A 24,281-nucleotide genomic window follows, 5' to 3' on the forward strand; every position below is an offset into this window, starting at 1 on the left:
TTCATCTTATATCCTCCTTCCAAGACACTGTCCATTCCGTTCAACTGCTCTTCCAAGTCCTTTGCTGTCTCTGACAGAATTATAATGTCATCGGCGAACCTCAAAGTTTTTATTTCTTCTCCATGGATTTTAATACCTACTCCGAACTTTTATATTGTTTCCTTTACTGCTTGCTCAATATACAGACTGAATAACATCGGGGGAGAGGCTACAACCCTGTCTCACTCCCTTCCCAACCACTGCTTCCCTTTCATCTCCCTCGACTCTTATAACTGACATCTGGTTTCTGTACAAATTGTAAATAGCCTTTCGTTCCCTGTATTTTAGCCCTGCTACCTTTAGAATTTGAAAGAGAGTATTCCAGTCAACATTGTCAAAAGTTTTCTCTAAGTCTGAGACTATCTTAGTATTTTATAAATTTAAGAAAAAATACTTAAAAACTGAATATAGATGCGTGGACGGGAATTTGAACCGTTGTCATCCCGGATTTGAATTAACAGTGTTGCTACTCCGCCACATTTCTCAGCCTGGCGCAATGAATCACTACTGTTAACGTCCTCTAGCAGTGCTCAGGTAAACTTGAAAATCAAGCCAATCTTTCAATTGGCGACATCTTGGTACCACGGTACTGTGGGTGTATGGTAAAATGAATTATGAAACAGCTACCAACAACTAAATTAGTAAAATATGTAAGTCCCTTTATTAATCCCTACCATTACCGTTCATCAGATTTGTGCTCCATAAATATTAATTAAATATAATATAATTAATAATGATGTTATTAATACAAATGTGATAGAATCCTTGAAAGTGAATTAGTACTGTTCGAATTAGTACTGTTTATATGCCATTTTTTTAGAAGTTTTCAGTCTGTATTTTCCGCTATGAATAAGATGAAAGACAATGTGTCGGAACGCATATTTCTGATTGTTATTTCTTTGATATATGTAGAAATAGTTTAAGAGATTTCATTCGTCTCCGGGAAGAACAATATTCAAATCCCGTTCTGGTTGTCCAGCTTACATATTCTCCAGTTTTCTCATACATCTCTAAAGTTGGTTACCGGAATGGTCTTCTTTCTCTTTTTACTTGCGTTTCCAGTACTCAAAAACCTTACGGCATTATAACGTTCCTCGAATTGTAGTTTTTTACGAACTGGGTAGTGACGTCATACTGAACGTTGGTAGCGGAAGACTCCCAGAAGATCCTGCCATGCTGTTGACAAGCAGTAGATTTTCTTGCAAGCAGCGTTCCGCTTCCAGAGTGTTCGCCCACAGGCGGAAATTGTGGCCATATTTTTCTTCCGTGAAGAAAAATTGCAACGTCGTCGCGCATCCATATTTCTCCTGGCTACCTATGTCGCCTCCCGGGACAAGCTGCTGGTTCCAATACAAAGGCATCAATAAAGGCTTTTCGTATTGTTTCCTTATCGTCCTTCTAAATATTATTATTTGAAAAAAATCACCCAATTGGCGAATCAAAACGTAAAGTGCACTTCTCCGAACCACTGTTTAAATCACCGTTCTTTAAGACAAACTTGTGATCATGGCGAAGGAATAACGCTAATGCCTCAATAATGTAAGGTAGGCCATTAATATGAACTATGGCCACCAACAAGACTGAATCGATGTAAATCATGAAGGACACGCTGATATTTCACTACTGAAACGGAAACCTCTTTGCCACACGTTGTTTCATATGACTATTTTTTCAGAGGAAACTGTGTTCTCATTTATTATTTTCTTGCAAACACTAAAGCTAACTTGTTAACAGTAGAACCCAAGTAATCAATGGCTAGTTTTGTAAAATGGTTGCAGACTGAGGAAAAAAGTGAGCGTGTGTGTGTCAGATATATATATATATATATATATATATATATATATAGAGAGAGAGAGAGAGAGAGAGAGAGAGAGAGAGAGAGAGAGAGAGAGGAGAGGAGGACAGAGAACATGGAAAAGTGAAAGATAGAGTTTTGTTATTCAAAATAATAATTAATAAACCTTGGTAGGTAGCTATAGCTTTACGTTCTTAACTACCATATTTGTCGACGGACTTGTCGTGAATGTAACTCTTAGGTTAGGATAACGTCTCCGGTCAGTCTGTTTATTACTCTTGTAACATCCGGTACGTTTCGGAGCTCATACTCCATATTCAAGAACTATTTTTCTAGTTTCCTGCTTTACATCTGCTTCAGTTTTCCATCTAGCTTTAAACGTAACTATATAGCTGTTAATTTTACACGGATACAACATCTGCTGAAATTTAATGTAAAAAATAGTTGTGAATGTGAAGTTACGAGATTTACATTCAAATTGCCTTGTTACGCCGTCTACAGTGTTTATTTCAGTATAAATGTGGGCAAGAATAAAAATAATCTGAACGTTGTTTCTTAATAGAATCCATAAATGGAGAAACAAAATACGTGGCATTGGAAGTAACAAGTTGTAAGCAGTCACCTGAGACTTGCAGTACGTATCGAAAATGTCAAATTCCGAAAATTGTATATCCCAATAAGGAGGTTTCGCAATGATGTAGATGGCAAATATTCAGTGGCAGAATGAAGATAAACATCAAAATTTTATTCGAAAATGAGTTTTACATTAAATTTCGTCTGAAACAGTAAACTCACAATATTAATAACTGTCTCGATGAGTTTGATCATAGGAGCTAAACTGGCAGAGATGTTAATTAGAAAACATGAATTGTAGTTCTCAACAGTAGAGCTTTAGCTCCAAAGTGCGTCGGATGCTATAATAGTTTATTATTATTAAACACCCTACTCAGAACTACAACTTTATTACAGCTGTCACACCTACATGCAGCTATCATCTAGACTGATACAACAAATTTATAGTCCCATTCACAACCATGTTATTTGGCCCCTGCAGTTTCATTATAGCTATAGGTATCTTTATCTTTGCTACTACAATTACGTCTCGGTGTACGAGTTTTATGATACAACTGTTTACCCTTTGAGTGCGGATGTTGTCAGTCATTTCGTATGTTTCCTTATTTCGTATGGTAACAGTTACAGATTCCCAAACCGCTTTTAACGCTTTGATATTTCATCCATGACCCAAAAGATGCAGCAAATATTTGTTTCCCCACGGAAAATTGTCAGTGGACAAAGCGTCTTCAGAATAATCACACCTTCAGTCGGATGGCATTGTATGGAAATATCTACCTAATACAATTAAATCTAAGCTGTTTCAAATCGCGGCTCCAAACTCACGAGCATCACATGGCAATTATGTACTTTTTAGGTTCGTAGTTTAATTGCTTAGACACTGTAGTCCGCAGCTCGTGGTCTCGCGGTCGCGTTCTCGCTTCCCGAGCACGGGGTCCCGGTTTAGATTCCCGGCGGGGTCAGGGACTTTCACTGCCTCGAGATGACTGGGTGTTTGTGTTGTCCTCATCATTTCATCATCACTCATGCAAGTGGCAAGACTGGACTGAGAAAAGATTGGGAATTTGTACGGGCGCTGATAACCGCGTAGTTGAGCGCCCCACAATCCAAACATCATCATCGTCATCATCACAAACCCTGTAATATTCGCGTCTGTTGTTATAGGTACCTAATTCTGTAAGTTGAGCCTCTCGTAAAATCGTAGAGTCTATGATGTACTCGTAGTGTTACTGGTTGCAGTAAAGTAACAGAGTGAAATCATCATTTATTACGAGTAAGTATAGTTGATTTCCCGTTCTGACTATTCTGATGAAAATATTCCAGTGGTCTGTCTGTTTCGTATGTTACATGACTGTCTTTCCATTTGCAAATTACGAGTTGCATCTACGATGGCGGATTAGAAATTGGCTGTCATATCTGTAACATGGCCTCACATCTTTTTCCCTCTCCCATTTCATACTACATGGACATAATTTTCTGTTTACCTACATGTTTTTGCCTTGTATAGTATTTACTTGCGGGAAAATCTCTGTTTTATTCACAATGCGTTTTATTCGATTTCCTATTACAATGATTTCATTTTGCATTTCGCAGTATCGTCAGTATGCACCCACATCCAAAACCAGCGGTTAATCCTTCGTGCTGCAATGTGAAGGATTCGTGTTCTGTCTCCGGCGCTGGCAACGATTTCTCTCTGGTGGGAGAACTTCATTGAGGATCCACTTAGCTTCGTGAGAAAAAGTGGCGACCCTACCACAAAATCAGCTTTTAGTCTCATCGATGGTCACTAAAATACCGTGAATTTTTCTTTATTTGTGTTAAATAATAATTTTTACTATCACTAAAACTCAGTGGCAGTTATCTGGTACCCGAAAAAATTGCTCATTACTTCTCAAGTATCTTCTTTCTTCCATTGTTGACATAACTTGTGGCTCTATGCAGTGGCTGATGAGTTTAAAGGGTTCATCGTATTTTGACACTTGTGGTGGCACCTGGAAGTGCTTACGTACTTACGAAGTTTGCTACCTCAATTTTGAGAGTTGCCCACGAAGTGCTGCAGGCGAACGTAATAGCGGTAGCGATGGTGTACGTAAACTGATACCGACTTAATGTGCGTCATTTCTGGGGGTGAGCAGTACCCCGTAAGTCTTCAGCCAATACTCTTTCGCCCAGCGCCTGTCTACACAACTATTCATCGCCTTATCTCAGTTCTGTAGGAAGCAGAGACGCCTTGAGTGTGAAACGCTATTACCGAACCTGATTTTTTCGGGATAAAGATGAAGACACCATACTAGGAAAAGTTAACACTCTTCTAAACGACCTATGAGCACTATTTTGCTCACAACGGACCACTGTATTATGACTGAATTCGATTACCCATAACAGCCCGAGAATCTACTCTTAAATTTTGGTAGTACACAAAATTTATTTTTTAACTCCTCTATTGATTACATGCAATCTAAAAATTTCGAATAATATTTCCAGCTGAAACTAAACAAAAAATAGTCCAGGCCTTAGTCCTGTCAAACGCTTGCATACAGTATGTGATATTCGGTCGTTTCATCACGTCAATCTTCTGTGCTGTTAGTGTGGCTACGACCGGAATGACGACGTCATTTTAATTCGTTCTGTTGTCTTCATTTACATCTACATATACATTTACATCTACATACATACCCCGCAACCCACCATATGGTGCATGGCGGAGAGTACCTCGTACCACTACTAATCATATTCTTTCCTATTCCACTCGCAAATACAGCGAGGGGAAACGACTGCTTCGGCATGAGGCCGAATTTGTCTTATCTTAGTGGTCCTTACTCGCAATTTACGTTCGCTGCAACAGAATAGTTCTGCAGTGAACCTCAAATGCCGGTTCTCTAAATTTTCTCACTGCTCTTTCGCGAAAAGAACGTCATTTTCCCTCCTGGGATTTCCACTTGAGTTCACGAAGCATCTACGTAATACTTACGTGTTGATCGAACCTACCGGTAGAAAACCTACCAGTTACCGCCGGCCGCGGTGGTCTCGCGGTTCTAAGCGCGCAGTCCGGAACCGTGCGACTGCTACGGTCGCAGGTTCGAATCCTGCCTCGGGCATGGATGTGTGTGATGTCCTTAGGTTAGTTAGGTTTAAGTAGTTCTAAGTTCTCGGGGACTGATGACGATAGCAGTTGAGTCCCATAGTGCTCAGAGCCATTTGAACCATTTGAACCTACCAGTTACCCTCTGAGCCGGCCGCGGTGGTCTAGCGGTTCTAGGCGCGCAGTCCGGAACCGCGCGACTGCTACGGTCGCAGGTTCGAATCCTGCCTCGGGCATGGATGTGTGTGATGTCCTTAGGTTAGTTAGGTTTAAGTAGTTCTAAGTTCTAGGGGACTGATGACCACAGGTGTTAAGTCCCATAGTGCTCATAGCCATTTGAACCAGTTACCCTCTGAATCACTTTCTTGGTGACCCGTCTCCTCTGTACCTATCACCACTCGCAGCATTTTGGCTGAACTTTTGCATAATGCTAAAGATCTCGCAATCTCTCGCTCCATACAGCCATAAAATTCTGAAACAAGCTACCCTGTAGCTTGCGTCTTATTCAAAACAATCTCCGTTCAATAGGGGATTAAATCTTACTTTATTATCATTGGCGTAGATTCCGTCTCGGCGTAGCCGATCAGCTTTTCTTCTCTCTAAATGTGAACCAGTATCTGTCACATTATAAACCACCCATGCCTTTCTCATCCTTACCAATTTCCGTTTTCTTCCTGCCATCTCAACTGCTAATCTTACTGATCAACTTCTTCTCTACATTTGATTCCTTCTGGATTGCTGCCTTACATTTCCGTGAAATTTCGTTGCATTTGAGAAGAACCTAATGAATAAGTTACTTAACACAATTAATATAATTAATTATATAATAATTTCATATATTCGTTACTGTTCATGCATTTATTATTATTATTATAATCATACAACATGTTTCAAGAGGAACTGTAAATATTATAGGAGGCGGCTATATAAGCTGCTTCGTATAAGCGTTCCATGTAACAGGTGTTCAGCTTTTCTTCATTACAGAGATACGGCGGTTAAAATGTAGCCCAAACAAGTTCCCCGTAAAAGATGTTAAATAAAGGTAAATGATTAAATTTATAAATTTCAACTCTGGGTTAAATGCACTTTTGAATTCTGTCAACAACACCACGTGTAGCTATTCTGAAGTCGTTATGGCGTTGTTTTACTGAGACAGCACTATTCATAATCGTAAGGACCAATTCGTCTCTTTGTTTACTTTTTCTTTGTAGACTTCGCCTTTCAGCTATATCCACAGGCAAAAATCTCATAGGGCAAGGTCCGATCACTCCAACTGTGTTTACTGAAACTGGTAGAGCACTTGCACGCGAAAGGCAAAGATCCAAAGTTCGAGTCTCGGTCGGGCACACAGTTTTAATCTGCCAGGTAGTTTCACTTCAGCGCACATTCCGCTGCAGAGTGAAAATCTCATTCTGGAAACATCCCCCAGGCTGTGGCTAAGCCATGTCTCCGCAATATCCTTTCTTTCAGGAGTGCTAGTTCTGTAAGTTTCGCAGGAGAGCTTCTGTAAAGTTTGGAAGGTAGGAGACGAGATACTGGCAGAAGTAAAGCTGTGAGTACCGGGCGTGAGTCGTGCTTCGGTAGCTCAGATGGTGGAGCACTTGCCCGCGAAAGGCAAAGGTCCAGAGTTCGAGTCTCGGTCGGGCACACAGTTTTAATCTGCCAGGAAGTTTCACGATGAAGTTGTTTGGCTGATTGCGTGCTACTGTCGTCGAGTAAGCGACAAAGTGCGGGACGTGCACGACTCATCCCAGAACGTGGGTTACCTAGTTCACAGTACGAGCAGCCCTTAGCGGCTCGCCATCTCACAACTGTTCATGACATCGCCTTTCCGGCTTACATCTTTTTTAATATGTGACTTGTAGGTACTGCATCTTTTCGAGTCAGTACAAACTTTAATTTTATTAATGTACTATATACCTAATACGTTTTAGTACAGTTAGTCTAATTCTGAAGACGACGCTCATAGTAGCGTCGAAACCAGGTCAATTTTAACTTAATATTTGTGACCGAGGGCTTATTTGTTCCAATATAGCAAAAAATAAATTTAAGTGTATCACTTCATTTCATTCTTATTAAATTGAAGCCAGTGTAGTATTTAGCAACTTCTAAATGGCCAACGTGTAGCAATAGTCATAAACAAATCATATATATGAAGCATGTAAACTGGTTGTTACACATCATTTCGACAGACTTAGTACAAATGATCTATGAAATATGTAATTAGTTGGCTAACAGCTCAGTTATTGTCTCGAATGTAGCATATTTTTTTCTGTACTGCCCTGTCCATCCACAAATTTTAAGGTTGAACGGAGTGTCTCACTTTTTTTTTCCTTTTGTTCCAGGAAAGGCTGTTTCCGCTGCGTAGTCATTCACGAAAAGCACCACAACGTTCTGCAGTACAAGGAGAGTGAGTATCTCTTATTCTTAGCATCGACACAGTATCTCGGTTTATTTTCTTCTTGACCTCACGCCACACTTGCCTCTCCGTGAAGATGCCCTCAGCCCCAGTCGGCGGCGGATCGCGGCTTTTCAGCAACCACTCTGTGTATTCTAACATGCAACGGGTCGAGGCCTTTGTCTCTTTTAGCATTCTACACATCTCAGAACGCTTCACTCGAACTGAGAGTAGAAGGGTGTAGAACAGCCGTCTGACAGTTGCGATGTTAAACCTAAACACAAAAAAATGCATATTCTTTTGTGTGCATCTGTATGTGTATATGTGCGCGCGCGAAATGCTGAGTGCGGCAGCGTAGGCACGCTCTTGGCAGTGGGTTTCCACCGAATATATCAGAGGGGCAGGGAGGGGGGTGGCATCAGTTTTTAAATATTTTATTACATCAGGTCAATTAATTTCGAGAGCTACGCACATTGATGAAGCACAGCTGTAAGCTTAATTACGTTGTTAATTTCATTTCAGCTGATGATGACTGTTTGACCTTTATTGAGACGTGGGATTCCTTGTTACAGCCATCTGTAAAAATTTTACACAAGCTTGTTCCAATTATAGCCTGTGTTAAAGACAGTAAATCTAATTCGATCAGCCATGCGTTGGCGGCCACCAGTAAGGGTTCACAGACGATTTATGCATTAACAGGGACTACCGTGCTAAGCGAAAAAAAATATTGTTTTGGAACGATGGTTTATGAAATACAGTTTCAGGCGTTATAGTGCTCAAAAATCACTCCAGGTCAATGTGTCGAAAATTCCTACAGTGCCGCGCGGAGTGGCCGCAGGGTTTAAGGCATCATGTCACGGACTGCGTGGCCCCTTCCGCTGGAGGTTCGAGTCCTCCCTCAGGCATGGGTGTGTGTGTTGTTCGTAGCATAAGTTAGTTTAAGCTACTTTAAGTAGTGCGTAAGTCTAGGGACTGATGACCTACGCAGTTTGGTCCCTTAGGTATTCAAACATAATTGAACTTTTTTTTTCCTGCAGAATTTCGGTAAAACTTTTGTTCCAAATAGCAGCACATATTGTAAGCTTATTTAGCTCTATACCTTATTTTCACGTCCTTTTTTTGTATAATTTCCTCAGACTAGCAGCACACCAGTACCATACATGCACCATAAAATCGACCTGCAAGAAATTTTATGCACTCGGTTTGTTCCCCTTATGTCAGAGTCGTGAAGATAAGTTTGGGCTGCATAAGCGAGCACCTGTGACGCAGTTAAATGGATATGAGGGTGATCGTATTGTGGGAAATAATGAACCCACTGAAAGAAAAGTCCTGATTTGATTCATGACATTATCAAAATAACAACGAAACTATTCCCTAAACCTCTGACCACAATACAGATTAGTGTGGCACCTCAACAAAGTTATTGCACATTGTCTTCAACTCAGAACCAAATTGTCACTTTCCTGTGGAATTGTTTGGGTAACATGAAATCTCATTGTCTGTATCCTCTTTCAATTTGAAAATCCATTCTTTTCTGATGCAGTCTAGTGGAAGCTGCAGTACTGGGGAATATGATGGGTTTGTTTATAAATAACTTTCTGCTACCAGTCACGATCTTTCTTCATTACGTTTTACACGATTCGTTTCGGAAAATGATTCCCATTTTCAAGTGTGTGTTTCTCAGTATTAAGCTATATTTGGTTCTGTTTACGATGTGTGGGGTTCTGCTTTGTTTTGTGGCTTTACTCCAACACATAAAAAACGTGCAATTTTTTGTTGGTTATCGATTTTTATATGCATTTAGTAGAGAAATTTGGAAGAACTTGTAGTTACAGTTTTCTCATGGTCCATTTGTACAGAGTCTCACACATGTTAAACATTACTCACAACTGTCAGTGCACAGTACACATCGAAATAACTTACAAAAACAAACAGTTACAAAGATGTAGTTGACAGAGAGTATGTTAAAAGTCCACCACAGATATGTTTTTGCACAGAAGGTATTTATCTTAACAATCTGGAGTACAATTTGCTTGTATCTGTTTAACAATAGTGTTTATTTCTATGTGCTGCTACCTTTTTTAAGCACATTGTCGAAGCACATGAAGAAAAATGAAAAACTTGAAAGTGAATTGGTGAATTTCTTCAGAAGCTTCGACAATATACTTGAATAAAAGTAGTAACATAAAAATACATACAAATACCATTGTAAAATAGATGTAAGAAAATTGTAATACACATTGCTCAGATGAATACCTTCCAAACAAGGACTTGTGACATTACCTCTGTCAACCACATCTAAAAGCATCTTTGTAACTGCATATTTATGTAAGTTATGTCGATGTGTACTGTGCACTGACAGTTGTGAGTGATGTTTTACATGTGTGAGACTGTGCACAAATGGACCATAAGATGACTGTAGTACAGCCTCTTTCAAATTTCCCCACTAACTACATCTAAAAATCAATAACCAACGAAAAATTGAGGTTTTTTTTTATATACTGCAGTAATGTCAATAAAACAAATCAGAACCTCACACATCGAAAACATTATCAAAAAATGGCATAATACAAAGAAATACACACTATAATTTGAGAATCATTTTCCGAAACGCGTTGTGTGAAATATAATAAAAGATAATAGTGAGTGATAGCAGAAAGTTACTTATAAACAAACCCATTGTTTTCCCAGTCGCAGGCTTTCAAAGAAAAAAAACCGTCTTATAATGGAGAAAATCAGATTGGGGAATATCTTTTTCAGTATACTAACCTAAACTGAATCACTGCCCTGTTTCTCTGTGGCTGTTAGTACAGGTTACGTAGAAACTGAGTGGAAAGCCTTATCAAAATCATTGTCATTGTTCATTTCCTCAGTTTCTTTCCCGACTTGCAAACAGTGCAGTGTGCTACACTCACTTCTAAAACCACCTTGTTTATTTGCGTGTTACAAGTCTATTTTTTTGTATGTTAGCAATGATGATTGGTTGTATGGTTATATGGTAGACCGAAAGTCCTCTCCTATTTCTCTTCAGCATTTTCAAAATTAAAGTAAGCAAATGAGAAGGGGGAAAGGAAGACCATAAAGCCATATCTCAGAATAAATGAACCGTTACTTCTTCCGTTTTCGTTACCCATTTTACTGTGTGTAATTTTGTGTTCAAAATACTGCAGTTAAATTACATGGTTACGGAAAGAGTGTGGAAATTTCAGGCTGTTGCACAGTTTCCTCAACAGATCAGCCTGTGTCACCTACATTTCAAGAAATAATATGGAAGCAAAATAAAGATTGTAGTTGTTCACTCCCGACGCCCACAGTGAGGTCCATCTTTGCAACCACGACACCATGCAGCGCGATATAGGTGGGCCCAACAACATGCCGAATGGACCGTTCAGGATTGGCATCACGGCCGGCCGGAGTGGCTGTGCGGTTCTCGGCGCTACAGTCTGGAGCCGAGCGACCGCTACGGTCGCAGGTTCGAATCCTGCCTCGGGAATGGATGTGTGTGATGTCCTTAGGTTAGTTAGGTTTAATTAGTTCTAAGTTCTAGGAGACTTATGACCTCAGAAGTTAAGTCGCATAGTGCTCAGAGTCATCTGAGCCATTGGCATCACGTTGTCTTGACCGAGCCGGCCGCTGGTGGCCGAACGGTTCTAGGCGCTTCAGTCTGGAACCGGGAGACCGCTACGGTCGCAGGTTCGAATCCTGCCTCGAGCATGGATGTGTGTGATGTCCTTAGGTTAGTTAGGTTTAAGTAGTTCTAAGTTCTAGGGGACTGATGACCTTAGAAGTTGAGTCCCATAGTGCTCAGAGCCATTTGAACCATTTTTTTCTATTCCAATTTTCTGTACAGGTTCCGGAACTCTCGGAACCGAGGTGATGCACTTTTTTTTTGAATGGTGTATAATGTCACACGCCACGACCTTGTTACGGCAGAGTTCATAGCCTTGGGGACCGGCTACTCATCTTCTGAGTGACAGATCACTCTTAACTTTTCAAAACATATAATTTGTGAGTCATATTTACGTTAGTGATTTTGAGGTTAGGTCTGTGTGCAACTGAATAAATATAATTTTTCTTGCCACATGCGTTTCGTATTATTTTTTAAGTATGATCTTCAGTGGCATGTGGTGTACCTACTGTGCTATAGAACGGTTTCGTTTTTATTAGTAATTGTCCGTCTTGATAGTATCTCGCCATACATGGTGACCAGTAATTGTTGACTTAAAAGATTGATAGTCGAATTCATACTAACAAAAAAAAAGAGAAAAAACTAAAAGTGCTATTGCAACTTATTGCCGGAAAAGCTTTGTTTATGAGGCAACTTCGTGGTAGTGTGTGCACGAAGAAAACACTGCGCCGCATGGATTGTAAACATACAGTGAGTTCAAAGCACTAAGCTCTAAGCACTGTAGGACTTAACGTCTGAGGTCATCAGTCCCCCAGGACTTAGAACTACTTAAACCTAGCTAACCTAAGGACATCACACACATCCATGCCCGAGGCAGGATTCGAACCCGCGACCGTAGCAGCAGCGCCGTTCCGGACTGAAGCGCCTAGAACCGCTCGGCCACAGAGGCCTGCTTACAATCAGTTGTTGTGGTTGGTAGAAGACTACGAAGTATGGAAAGGACGAATTGACCTACACTCCTGGAAATTGAAATAAGAACACCGTGAATTCATTGTCCCAGGAAGGGGAAACTTTATTGACACATTCCTGGGGTCAGATACATCACACGTTCACACTGACAGAACCACATGCACATAGACACAGGCAACAGAGCATGCAGAATGTCGGCACTAGTACAGTGTATATCCACCTTTCGCAGCAATGCAGGCTGCTATTCTCCCATGGAGACGATCGTAGAGATGCTGGATGTAGTCCTGTGGAACGGCTTGCCATGCCATTTCCACCTGGCGCCTCAGTTGGACCAGCGTTCGTGCTGGACGTGCAGACCGCGTGAGACGACGCTTCATCCAGTCCCAAACATGCTCAATGGGGGACAGATCCGGAGATCTTGCTGGCCAGGGTAGTTGACTTACACCTTCTAGAGCACGTTGGGTGGCACGGGATACATGCGGACGTGCATTGTCCTGTTGGAACAGCAAGTTCCCTTGCCGGTCTAGGAATGGTAGAACGATGGGTTCGATGACGGTTTGGATGTACCGTGCACTATTCAGTGTCCCCTCGACGATCACCAGTGGTGTACGGCCAGTGTAGGAGATCGCTCCCCACACCATGATGCCGGGTGTTGGCCCTGTGTGCCTCGGTCGTATGCAACCTGATTGTGGCGCTCACCTGCACGGCGCCAAGCACGCATACGACCATCATTGGCACCAAGGCAGAAGCGACTCTCATCGCTTAAGACGACACGTCTCCATTCGTCCCTCCATTCACGCCTGTCGCGACACCACTGGAGGCGGGCTGCACGATGTTGGGGCGTGAGCGGAAGACGGCCTAACGGTGTGCGGGACCGTAGCCCAGCTTCATGGAGACGGTTGTGAATGGTCCTCGCCGATACCCCAGGAGCAACAGTGTCCCTAATTTGCTGGGAAGTGGCGGTGCGGTCCCCTACGGCACTGCGTAGGATCCTACGGTCTTGGCGTGCATCCGTGCGTCGCTGCGGTCCGGTCCCAGGTCGACGGGCACGTGCACCTTCCGCCGACCACTGGCGACAACATCGATGTAGTGTGGAGACCTCACGCCCCACGTGTTGAGCAATTCGGCAGTACGTCCACCCGGCCTCCCGCATGCCCACTATACGCCCTCGCTCAAAGTCCGTCAACTGCACATACGGTTCACGTCCACGCTGTCGCGGCATGCTACCAGTGTTAAAGACTGCGATGGAGCTCCGTATGCCACGGCAAACTGGCTGACACTGACGGCGGCGGTGCACAAATGCTGCGCAGCTAGCGCCATTCGACGGCCAACACCGCGGTTCCTGGTGTGTCCGCTGTGCCGTGCGTGTGATCATTGCTTGTACAGCCCTCTCGCAGTGTCCGGAGCAAGTATGGTGGGTCTGACACACCGGTGTCAATGTGTTCTTTTTTCCATTTCCAGGAGTGTATATGGCTTTGATTTACGATCTGAAAGGTTAAAATCCTGCAGCTGCCGCTGTTCGTTCGTATGCTGCACGTCTTCCTGGCAGTCGACATCCCACTCCAAGAACATTTGGTCGCTAACTCTTCATTTGGGAGATGCACCTGCGATAGTCAATGCTGGGGGACCGCGACGACGCCTGGCAGATCCAGGAGGCGCTTCTGCATTCTGTGGAACGCTGCCGAATACTAGTACTCAGAGATTAGCTGCACGCCATGGACTGATCTGACCATCAGATGTGCATAGCGACCTGTCTCTCTCAAACGACGTGTTACTGACACAAATGTCCTTGGAGTGGGATGCCGTCTGCCAGGACAACACGCAGTATACATACAGGCAGCAACAGGAGTACCAGAATTCTGATCTCCCTGATCGTATTTGAAAGTTGAAAATTTGTAGTACGTTCCTGTGGGACCAAACTGCTGAGGTCATCGGTCCCTAGGCTTATACACTACTTAATCTAACTTAAACAAACTTACGCTAAGGACAAAATACACATCCATGCCCGAGGGAGGACACGAACTTCCGACGGGGGGAGCCGCTCGAACCGCGTCAAGGCGCCTAAGACCGTGCGACTACCACACGCGGCTTCTTGATCCTAAATGAAAACCATATCGGTCAGTTCATCGTTTCCATACTTCATCGTTTTCTGTCATTTGAGGCAAACAAACTGTTTACAGTCCACGCCAGAGCGCTGCGGCGGTGTGTTTCATTCGTGCATACACAACCACAACGATGGTCTTCTTGCCCATTTTTTATGCGTTTACTTCAGTTTTAAGAGTCTTAAAGACAAATAGAAAAGGATCTCCTAGTAAACCATAAACCGATCACAATTACTGTAAAACGAAAAATACACATTGTAATAAGTTATAGGAAAAAGTTGGCTGTTGTAAGTGCGTACCGTTTTCAAGTCGTGAACGCAACTATGGGGCTGAACAATCGTATGAATTACCATTTTGTCTGGGATTTATAGATTTTTTGAAAAAATTTCGCATTCGTTTTTAACGAAATTTGTACTAACGGCTCTTGAAAAAATGGGACAGTGATTCAACATCGAACAGTCCCGTCTGTCGAGGAGTGAGGCAACTAGTGGGGGGAGGGGGGGTCATATTGCTTATGAGCTGTTTTCACAACATGACGTTTCATAAAAAGCGCTTCTTCGCCGTTATATGGTGATGTGGGACGTCTCTCGTATTGAATATTCAGATCGATAGGCGTAGAAAGAGTGGGAGGAAATAGTTAATATCTTTGCGGGTGAACAACTGGATGATGAAGTAAAAAGGGAACTAGGTAAGCAATGGTTTTTATTTAGAAGCAACTTTTATTCAATAGACATGCAAATATCTGTAATCTTTGCGTAACTCAGCTTAAAATATCTGTGTGATTATTTTTTACGTGGAATAATTATTACCATTATTTCGCTGTTTCATAATACTATATTTCTTGAAATAATCTTCGCTGTTTCGCTTCTTTCCAGCAGATGTGATAAATGCGTACTGCAACTAACAACACCTACTGAATAATATGCTTTTTAACAGCATTAAACTTAAAATACAACTAATTAAAGTGAAATCAATGAGAAAAAATGAAATGAAACGAGTTTATGTAGTAATCTTCTGCATCTGTGTTTTACTCTTATGCATAAAAAGATCAGCTAACAAATCCCCGTACAGGCCACTCAGTCGTGTAGCTCTAAGTGTTACATTGTTACTTATTACCTTACAGTCACTCATATAAGCAACAACTGAAATTTTCTTCCTGGTCATGAATGGATAATCTCAACTCGTTCAGCAGTTCACCAAATGATCTCAGAGACGTTCTCAAGTAACTGAGAATCTGGCTCTCATGCTATCTCAGAGCATTATAGAAAACGTCGAACGTATTCTTACTTCTTGCTGCAGACGGTGTACCCGATATCATTTCGTTTTCCTGGACTTATGTTCTGAACAATTGCATTAGCTGTTGCGAAGACCTTCTATGCCGAGGGCGATCAATGCATGCTGAAAGCGAAGACTCGGATTGGTTTTTCCTGCTTTTGAATGCTGACAATCCTGGTTGCCAACGATTGGTCGACAACGATTGGTCGACATTTCATATAGGGCAAGAATTGCTGTACAGCATCACCTTTCATCTGGAAAGGGGTTGTCGCACTCCCACCACCCTTTCCCGCTACCTCACTGTGCTGCTGCCACTAATAAAGACTGGAACAAAATCCGTATCAGGATTTGCTCGTAGGTGCTGGAGTGAGGGAAACATTCTGTTATATCTAATTATTTAGCGGCGGACCAGTCGACTGAACATGTCACATATTGGTTTACCAGTTCGTTATCGACGCAAATTGTATTTGCCTCTTAATATATTCCATTTTTATTGCACACGTCATGCATATGATTTGAAGAAACGAAATATATCATACATATTCCGCTTATTAGTTTTCCTTTCCCGCTGTCTCATCCAGCTGGAAAACCAGATTCGGGAAAATTAAGTAACTGTCGTGATTATAGTAGCAATTAGCTCTCGCCTAATCCCATCAATTCGTGTATTATTAATTACATGACAAATGTATTAATCTTTGAACAATGAAATGCGTTTGCAATCAATTACTGTTTCAATTACAGTTTGCAAGATCTGCTCAGTAGCGACGCGTAAATGAACCTCCTTTTTTTCTAAAATTATGTAGTATCCTTCGACGAGAATGCTATCAGAGGCAGCAACTGAACTCAAGTACGCACGGCGTGTAGCTAATAGCTTCGCGTTTAGTTGCATACAAGGAATAATTTTTTAACTGATCGTGCAGTATGTAAATGGCGTATTTTCAGTTTCTAGGAATCTTTTAACTACTGCGTTTGTGTCTAATAGATTTAGGCTTATGCCAATTTACTAAAGAGCGAGATGAAGCAGTGGTGAAAATGCTGGACTCGCATTCTGGAAGTGCGTGGTTCAAATCCCCGTTTGGTGACGCAGATTTAGATTTTTCACCTATCCGAGCTAGTGTTCTATTTGTAATTACCGTGACGGTTATAAGTTTAATCAATAAATAAAATTTTTGATTCTGCTTCTTGAAGGTAGCTTCTTACTTCATGTTTACCGGCTCTTTCCCCGCGGCGTACTACTTTCTTCACTATTCAAATAGTACTGCAGGCATTCATTGAAAAGATATGTTGAGCGTGGCTGAGGATGTGTGACGAGGGCATTGTAAAATACGAGTAGCATCCAGTCACCTGCCTGAAGTAGTATTTAACTCATTTTGTTTTACTCTGGCAGTAGCAATGAATAACATTATTTAAACATCCCATCAGTTCGGTGGCTGGTAGGCGTGTTACAGATTCCTAACAAACTGTAGCGTGTTGATGATGTCGCCGTTAATACTAGAAGTTATGATACTCCAGATCGTATCAGTACCGTGGTCAATAATGAAGACCTGGGACGTCCGCTATTACTCTGAAGCCTTTTTCCTGGTTTTCTCCCTATATTTATTTACTGTTCAAATTTTAACTTTTTAATTACATTAGCACTGCAATGTCAAAGATGATTTTCATTGCCTCCGTACCTCAATCTAGACGAGTAACATCTTTTCCAATGTTTCAGGAGTGAAATTTTTGTCTTGCAGCGGAGTGATCGCTGACATGAAATTGCCAGGCAGATTAAAACTGTGTGTTGGGCCATGACTCGAACTCGGGACATTTGCCTTTCAGGAGCAAGTGCTCTACCGACTGAGCTACCCAAGCACGGTTCTCGACTCCTTCTCGCAGCTTTACTTCCGCCAGTACCTAATCTCCTTCCTTCCAGACTTTAGAGCCGGCTTCTGTGACCGAGCGGTTCTAGGCGCTTGAGTCCGGAACCACGCGACTGCTACGGTCGCAGGTTAGAATCCTGCCTCGGGCATGGACGTGTGTGGTGTCTTTAGGTTAGTTCGGTTTAAGTAGTTGTAGGTTCTAGGGGACTGATGACCTCAGATGTCAAGTCTCATAGTGCTCAGAGCCATTTGAACCAGACTTTAGAGAAGTTCTCGTGCGAAACTTGCAAGACTGCTACTGGAATAAAGGATATTGCGGAGTGAAGATTTCATTCTGGAAACATACCCTAGACTGTGGCTAAGCCATGTCAATATCATTTCTTCTAAAAGTGGTAGTCTTGGAAACTCCCTAACATCCTTTCTTCCACGAGTGGTACTCTTGCAAAGTATGCAGAAGAACTTCTCTGGAGTTTGGGAGATAGGAGGTGAGGTACTGACGGAAGTAAAGCTGTGAGGACGGGTAGCTAGTCGTGCTTGGGTAACTCAGCCGGTAGAGTACTTGCCCGTGAAAGGCAAAGGTCCCAAGTTCGAGTCACAGTCCAGCATACGGCTTTAACCTGCCAGGAACTTTTCCAATATTGTTTGCAAGTATTGAAACTTCATTGACGTCGATAATCAGGAAAAGTTTGCTGATGGTCTTGTAAGTCATAAACTAATTAACTAAAAAAATTAATCTAGTAGAACGTACAAGATATTGTGTTTTTCATTTGTATTTTAAAAATGACGGGCTCTGAGCACTAAGGAACTTAACTTCTGAGGTCATGAGTACCCTAGAACTAAGAACTACTTAAACCTAACTTAAGGACATCACACACATCCATGCCCGAGGCAGGATTCGAACCTTCGACCGTAGCGGTCGCGCTGTTCCAGACTGTAGCGCCTAGAACCGCTCGGCCACTCCGGCCGGCTGTATTTTAAAACATATTTACAATTTGTGTAACCTTTCGCTGAAGAGGCCGTTTTATCCGCGTCCATCACGCCCCCTCGTGGGGAACTGAAATAACAATAAAGGAAAAAAAGCAAAAAACACACGCACGACAGTCGGTTATTCCTGAAGACGACGATGGAGGATTTCGTCGGAAGCTGGAGAGGATACCCAGATGTGACGCGGCCAGTAAACCGAGAATGTTGGATGTAAGAGTGTCGTCGTGAGAAAGTTCGTTCTCTACTACCTGCTGGGAATATTTTTTGGTCTAAGCTCTCCTGTAACGAATCGCGATAAGGCCGTCATCAGAGGAAAACAGTAAAAGCCGTGGTGGAAGGAGGCCGCGTTGTGTGGGCACGCGGGCCGCTGGCCTGGCTTCAGCTATTGATCGCAGCTTGCGGCTTCTGGAGTCTCGGGCCGACACTTGGCCCGCGCCGCGCCGTGCCAGCCCGCCGCCGCTAATTTATATTAATTGAAAGTTGCGACCGGCACCGCCCCCGCCGCCGCTCGCCGGTTTATATTAAAATTAAAGGCCGGGCGCCCCGGCCTCACCTGCGCGGAAGAAGGCCACTGCGACTGCGGCAGTCGGCAGCAGCGGCCGCGTGTTATTGCTCGTGTCCCGTTCCGCGCGCTAATGAAGCCGCAGCTCTTTGGAATCCACTGTGGCTGGCACTCGTTCCGCTGCCCCGCGGCAGCTGTGTTCTTACCCCGGCGATCTCTTTGCTTCCTACACTGACAGGCAAACTAGCGAGGCACCCAGAAGAAGTGGTTGGATGTCAATGTAACTTCGTACACATACACACCATCGACAGATTAAACTTTCAGATGAGGAGGGCCATGCGAGAGGCGTTCAATGAATTCGAAAGCAAAGTTCTATGTACTCACTTGGCAGAAAATCCTAAGAAATTTTGGTCTTCTACATCTACATCTACATCCACATCCATACTCCGCAAGCCAGGCAGAGGGTACGTTGAGTATCTCTATCGGTTCTCCCTTCTATTCCAGTCTCGTATTGTTCGTGATTTGAAAAAAATCAAGTCCTGCTCTTGTACTTTGTTTTTTTCAAAATCGACCGAATTTCTCAATTTTATTTCAAGGAATATCAACTAACAGTGTAAGGTGTGCGAAATTATAAAGATATATTCAGTTATTAAATTTTTCTGTCATACAACATTACAGAATATTATTTTTCATCGTCCATATTGCTTGACGTGCCAAAACAATATTGTGGGTGATACATATCATATAAACAACAGAAACACCAATTTTCGCAGCACCACGCGCATTTTATGAAAGCAACCGTCTTGCAGGCGCACGGTTTCTTCAAAAGCGATACCGAGAAAAGCAATTCTTTTGCATTCAAAAGGATTTCTCTTTCATCCGCTAATTTCGATGCGAACCATGCGTATCTAATCATGCTTTCAAAATTAGGTTCGCTGAATTGATGTAGGATTAGCGAATGCAGTTTTATCGAATCTTCCCTAGAAGCGATCTCTCTATTGTCTTTCATCAAGTCGGGAGCATTCTGAATAATTTTCGTGAAGATTTTCACCAGTCGATAAAATTACAATCGCAGAGCTGGCAATAAGGAGTGCACTTTGGTGGGACCACTTTTAGGGTGCAGGTGCTCGCTTTCCTTTCATGAGTGAATAGATGATCGTATAAAGTTTAATCGCTTTGCCCTCTCCACGAATCGATAAAGTACAAAAAAAATTCTGTCCCACGTACGGAAGAATTACAGAACGCAAAAATTCTCCGTACACCAGTTTTGTGAACTTCCCGGATTTCGTGCAGGACACGACTACATTTCTGAATTTCCCAGTTAATTCGTCTACTCTTTTTTGAACGTTAGGACCAAATTTTCTTGCATACATGAAAAACATTGGAACAGGATTCGAATACGGTACCTCCAGCGCTGAAGCCGTGAACTTTTACCGCTGTGCTACGCTGACATGCTCGGAATACATGTAACGTTACGGGTATACAAAGCGCGCAACGAACTTCAAAATCGATTTTGTCAAAAACCAAGGCCCGTCGCTAAGAAACCGGATAGCCAGGTACTCAGGGTAAGTGCCTCTACAACATATTTGAAGTGCATCAAAATCGCTGATTTACAGTATGGAGGGTCCCCTTGTAAGACTAGCCACTAGCCACAGCCGGACTACGAAATTACCGTCCCATGCCGTTAACACCACAGTACAGACATATTTGGCATGGTCTGCTGATGAATGGCGTTGCATTTTGTTCAGTGATGAATCGCAGTTCTGCACTACTCGAATGACTCGGCGTCGTGGGGAAAGATCCTAGTCTTCTACTGTTTTAGAGAGGCACGGCGGTGTTATTCATGGCGTCATGGTGTGAGGAATCACCGGGTATGACTTTTGGTACGTTTTGAAGGAATTCTCACTGCACAGTGGTACGTCGCGGATGTCGTGCGTCCTCATGTCTCATGTATCATGCAGTACAGCTATTTTTCAACAGAACAGTGCTCGTCCCCTCATTTACGAGGTGCGTTCAGTAAGTAATGAATCACATTTTCTTCTGAATGCTGGTTGGTTTTATTAGAGATTCCGATATATCATATTACTCGCCACTCTTTTGGTTACAAAACTCTATTTTTCAACATAATCCTCGTACAAAGCGACGGTCTTACGACACCTTACTGGGAGGGCCTGGATGCCCGCACTTTACCGCTCTACTGGTCAATTGTCGGAGCCAATGTCTCGCTGCATCAGTAACCTTCTCATCATCCACGTACTGCTTTCCGCGAGAGCATCCTTCATTGGGCCAAACATGGGGAAGTCAAATGGTTCAAATGGCTCTGAGCACTATGGAACTTAACATCTTAGGTCATCAGTCCTCTAGAACTTAGAACTACCTAAACCTAACTAACCTAAGTACATCACACACATCCAAGCCCGAGGCAGGATTCGAACCTGCGACCGTAGCGGTCGCGTGGTTCCAAACTGAAGCGCCTAGAACCACTCGGCCACTCTGGCCGGCATGGGGAAGTCGAAAGGTGCGAGATCAGGAGCGTAGAGTGCATGAGGAAGAACAGTTCAGTGAAGTTTTCTGAGCTCCTCTCGGCTATGCAGACTTGTGTGAGACCTTATGTTGTCACGTGAAGGGGAAGATCGTTTGCATTTTTGTGGCACTCTCCAGTATTGCAGGAGCAACAGCTGTGTGCGGCCGGCAGGCACGCGGAAGATCGGACAGGTTTGCGCGACCTTGTTGCGATGATGACAGACGCCCTGCCCAACGTCACACTGTGCTTTTGTTCACTGTCACGCTTCCGTAGAAATTCTGAGAGCGCCTATGAATATCTGAGATGCTCTGGTTTTCCGGCAAAGGAAACTCAGTGACAGCTCTCTGCTTGGAACGCAGCTCCGTTACAGACGCCATTTTGAATGCTACGTATAGCACCGCCGACTATCGGAACTTCATGAAACCATGGGGACTGAAGGGAGAATATTCCACACTGCGTCCCTCCACATTTAGTTTAAACGAAACTGGCCGAGGAAAAAATATATTGCATTACTTACTGAACGCCCCTAGTAACATGCCGCTGTGAACTGTCTGCGTAATTTTGAGGTATTTAAATGGCCGGCAAGATCCTCAGATCTGCCCCTAATAGAACATGTATGGGACCAGCTCCGTCCTAGTGCCAGCATCCACGATATCAAAGACTAGACGGCTTCGTGACATCCCTCCCAACAAAATCAGTGCATACATCCAGGTCTAGAGGGGGCGCAACGTCACACTATTCTCTCACCCCTGTTTCGTTCACTCCTCCCGTTCCGGGGAGCTTCACTTTTTTTTGCCAGACAGTGCAGATGTATAACTCTGGTCTCTGATACTACTGTCATCTGGATTTTACGCCGTACTTTAGTTAAGCAAAAAGTTCTGAACTGTCTCTATGTGACTAAAGACTGCTTACTTATTTGTGGTAAGAAACCTTATGTCATAGACCGTAACGAGATCTGAAGCATGGGATTACCAGAACAACTTTCAATTGCAATACGTCATTAGAACACGCACATATAACCACAATAATTCCTTGTCTCACGTTAGCTACAAACTTTACAATCTCTACTATAATTTTGTTTCTGCCAAAGGTATTTAGTTGGTTCAAATGGCTCTGAGCACTATGGGACTTAACGTCTTAGGTCATCAGTCCCCTAGAACTTAGAACTACTTAAACCTAACTAACCTAAGGACATCACACACATCCGTGCCCGAGGCAGGATTCGAACCTGCGACCGTAGCGGTCACGCGGTTCCAGACTGTAGCCCCTAGAACCGCTTGGCCACTCCGGCCGGCAAAGGTATTTAGTGCTTTAGAATTATTACGTGTGGGTTCTACCTTCACTGTGTCTATTCTGCAGTAAATTGACAACCATTTGCAATACCATTTCCGAAATACACTGTTTGTAACTTTTAAGTATGTACCACATCTGTGAAAATAGACCACAAGTGCTAAATGTAGACAGAAATAGAGGGCCACGATTGCAGTGCGTTACTCTATGAAAAACGTTCGTTGGCCAGGAGCACTTCAGGTACCAAATATGTAAAAATGACTTTTCTCCTTAGACTGAGAAATAGATGCCCTTGCAAATGCTAATATACAGTAAATTTATACTTAAGAAGTGACCAGTCCTGGCTGACTTAGGGACCAACGACTTGTTCATGATATTTAGTGATGTGCACAAAACTTCCTCGTGAATCATTCTATTTATTAATGAAAACTGTATCGAAATCCCTACAGTAGTTCCTAAGATTAGACTCAACATACAGACAAAATTTCGCTGTGGGAGGACATCAATTAATAATATGTATAGACTAGCCTTTCACCCATTGCTTCACCTGTGTATGTGTACAGCACATATATTGCACACACATCCTCCTCCCCCTCTTTCTTTCCTTATCCACTTCCTCGTCGTTCTGTCCATCTCCTCTTCCCTCTATCTGTCTCACCCCATTTCTGCCCTCTCTATATTCAACTCCTCCTCCCCTCTTTCTGTCCATCTACTCATCGCCCCTCTTTCTGTTCATTTCCTCCTCCTAGTATCTCTGTTCATCTCTTTCTTTCCTGTTCTCTGTCCACTCCCTCCCACCAGCCATCTCCTCCTTCCCATTTCTCTGTCTGTCTCATTCACCCCTCTCATTACCCATCTCCTCCTCTCCCCTGTCCCTGCTGAGCGACACCCACCTGCACATATATGACCTGGAACATATTCAGATACTACCCACACAACACAGATATTGTGCAGGGCAGTCTAGATGTCGGGCTTTATCAAACTTTTCTGACTCCACCGCTACCCCTATCACTGCTAGGTGGTACTTACCCTCACAGTACATCTTTCGAGGCAATAATTGGTATGTGTAGCATATTTAGTTGAAATCGATCCAGTAGTTTAGGAAGAGATATGGAGCATATATACATACACACTTACTTCCGTTTTTATACATACAGAGTGATTCTTATTAACTTTATAAAAACTCTGAAGCTACATAGATGACACTGAGATGAGTAATTCAATAAAAGACACATGGGGTCGCAAATGTGGGGAAGTGCCC

The 24,281-nt window shown here is 42.9% G+C and overlaps 1 protein-coding gene across 1 annotated transcript in view; it reads left to right on the plus strand.

Annotated features, from left to right (window-relative positions):
• LOC126469563 (uncharacterized) overlaps positions 1-24,281 on the plus strand; it is a 635,094-nt gene that overhangs the window by 182,642 nt on the left and 428,171 nt on the right. The window contains exon 3 of the mRNA XM_050096682.1: positions 7,835-7,899. Within this exon, the coding sequence (XP_049952639.1) occupies positions 7,835-7,899 (65 nt within the window). The remainder of the gene's footprint in view (positions 1-7,834; positions 7,900-24,281) is intronic.

This window comes from Schistocerca serialis, chromosome 3 (assembly GCF_023864345.2).
Source record: "Schistocerca serialis cubense isolate TAMUIC-IGC-003099 chromosome 3, iqSchSeri2.2, whole genome shotgun sequence".
Taxonomy (NCBI): Eukaryota; Metazoa; Arthropoda; class Insecta; order Orthoptera; family Acrididae; genus Schistocerca; species Schistocerca serialis.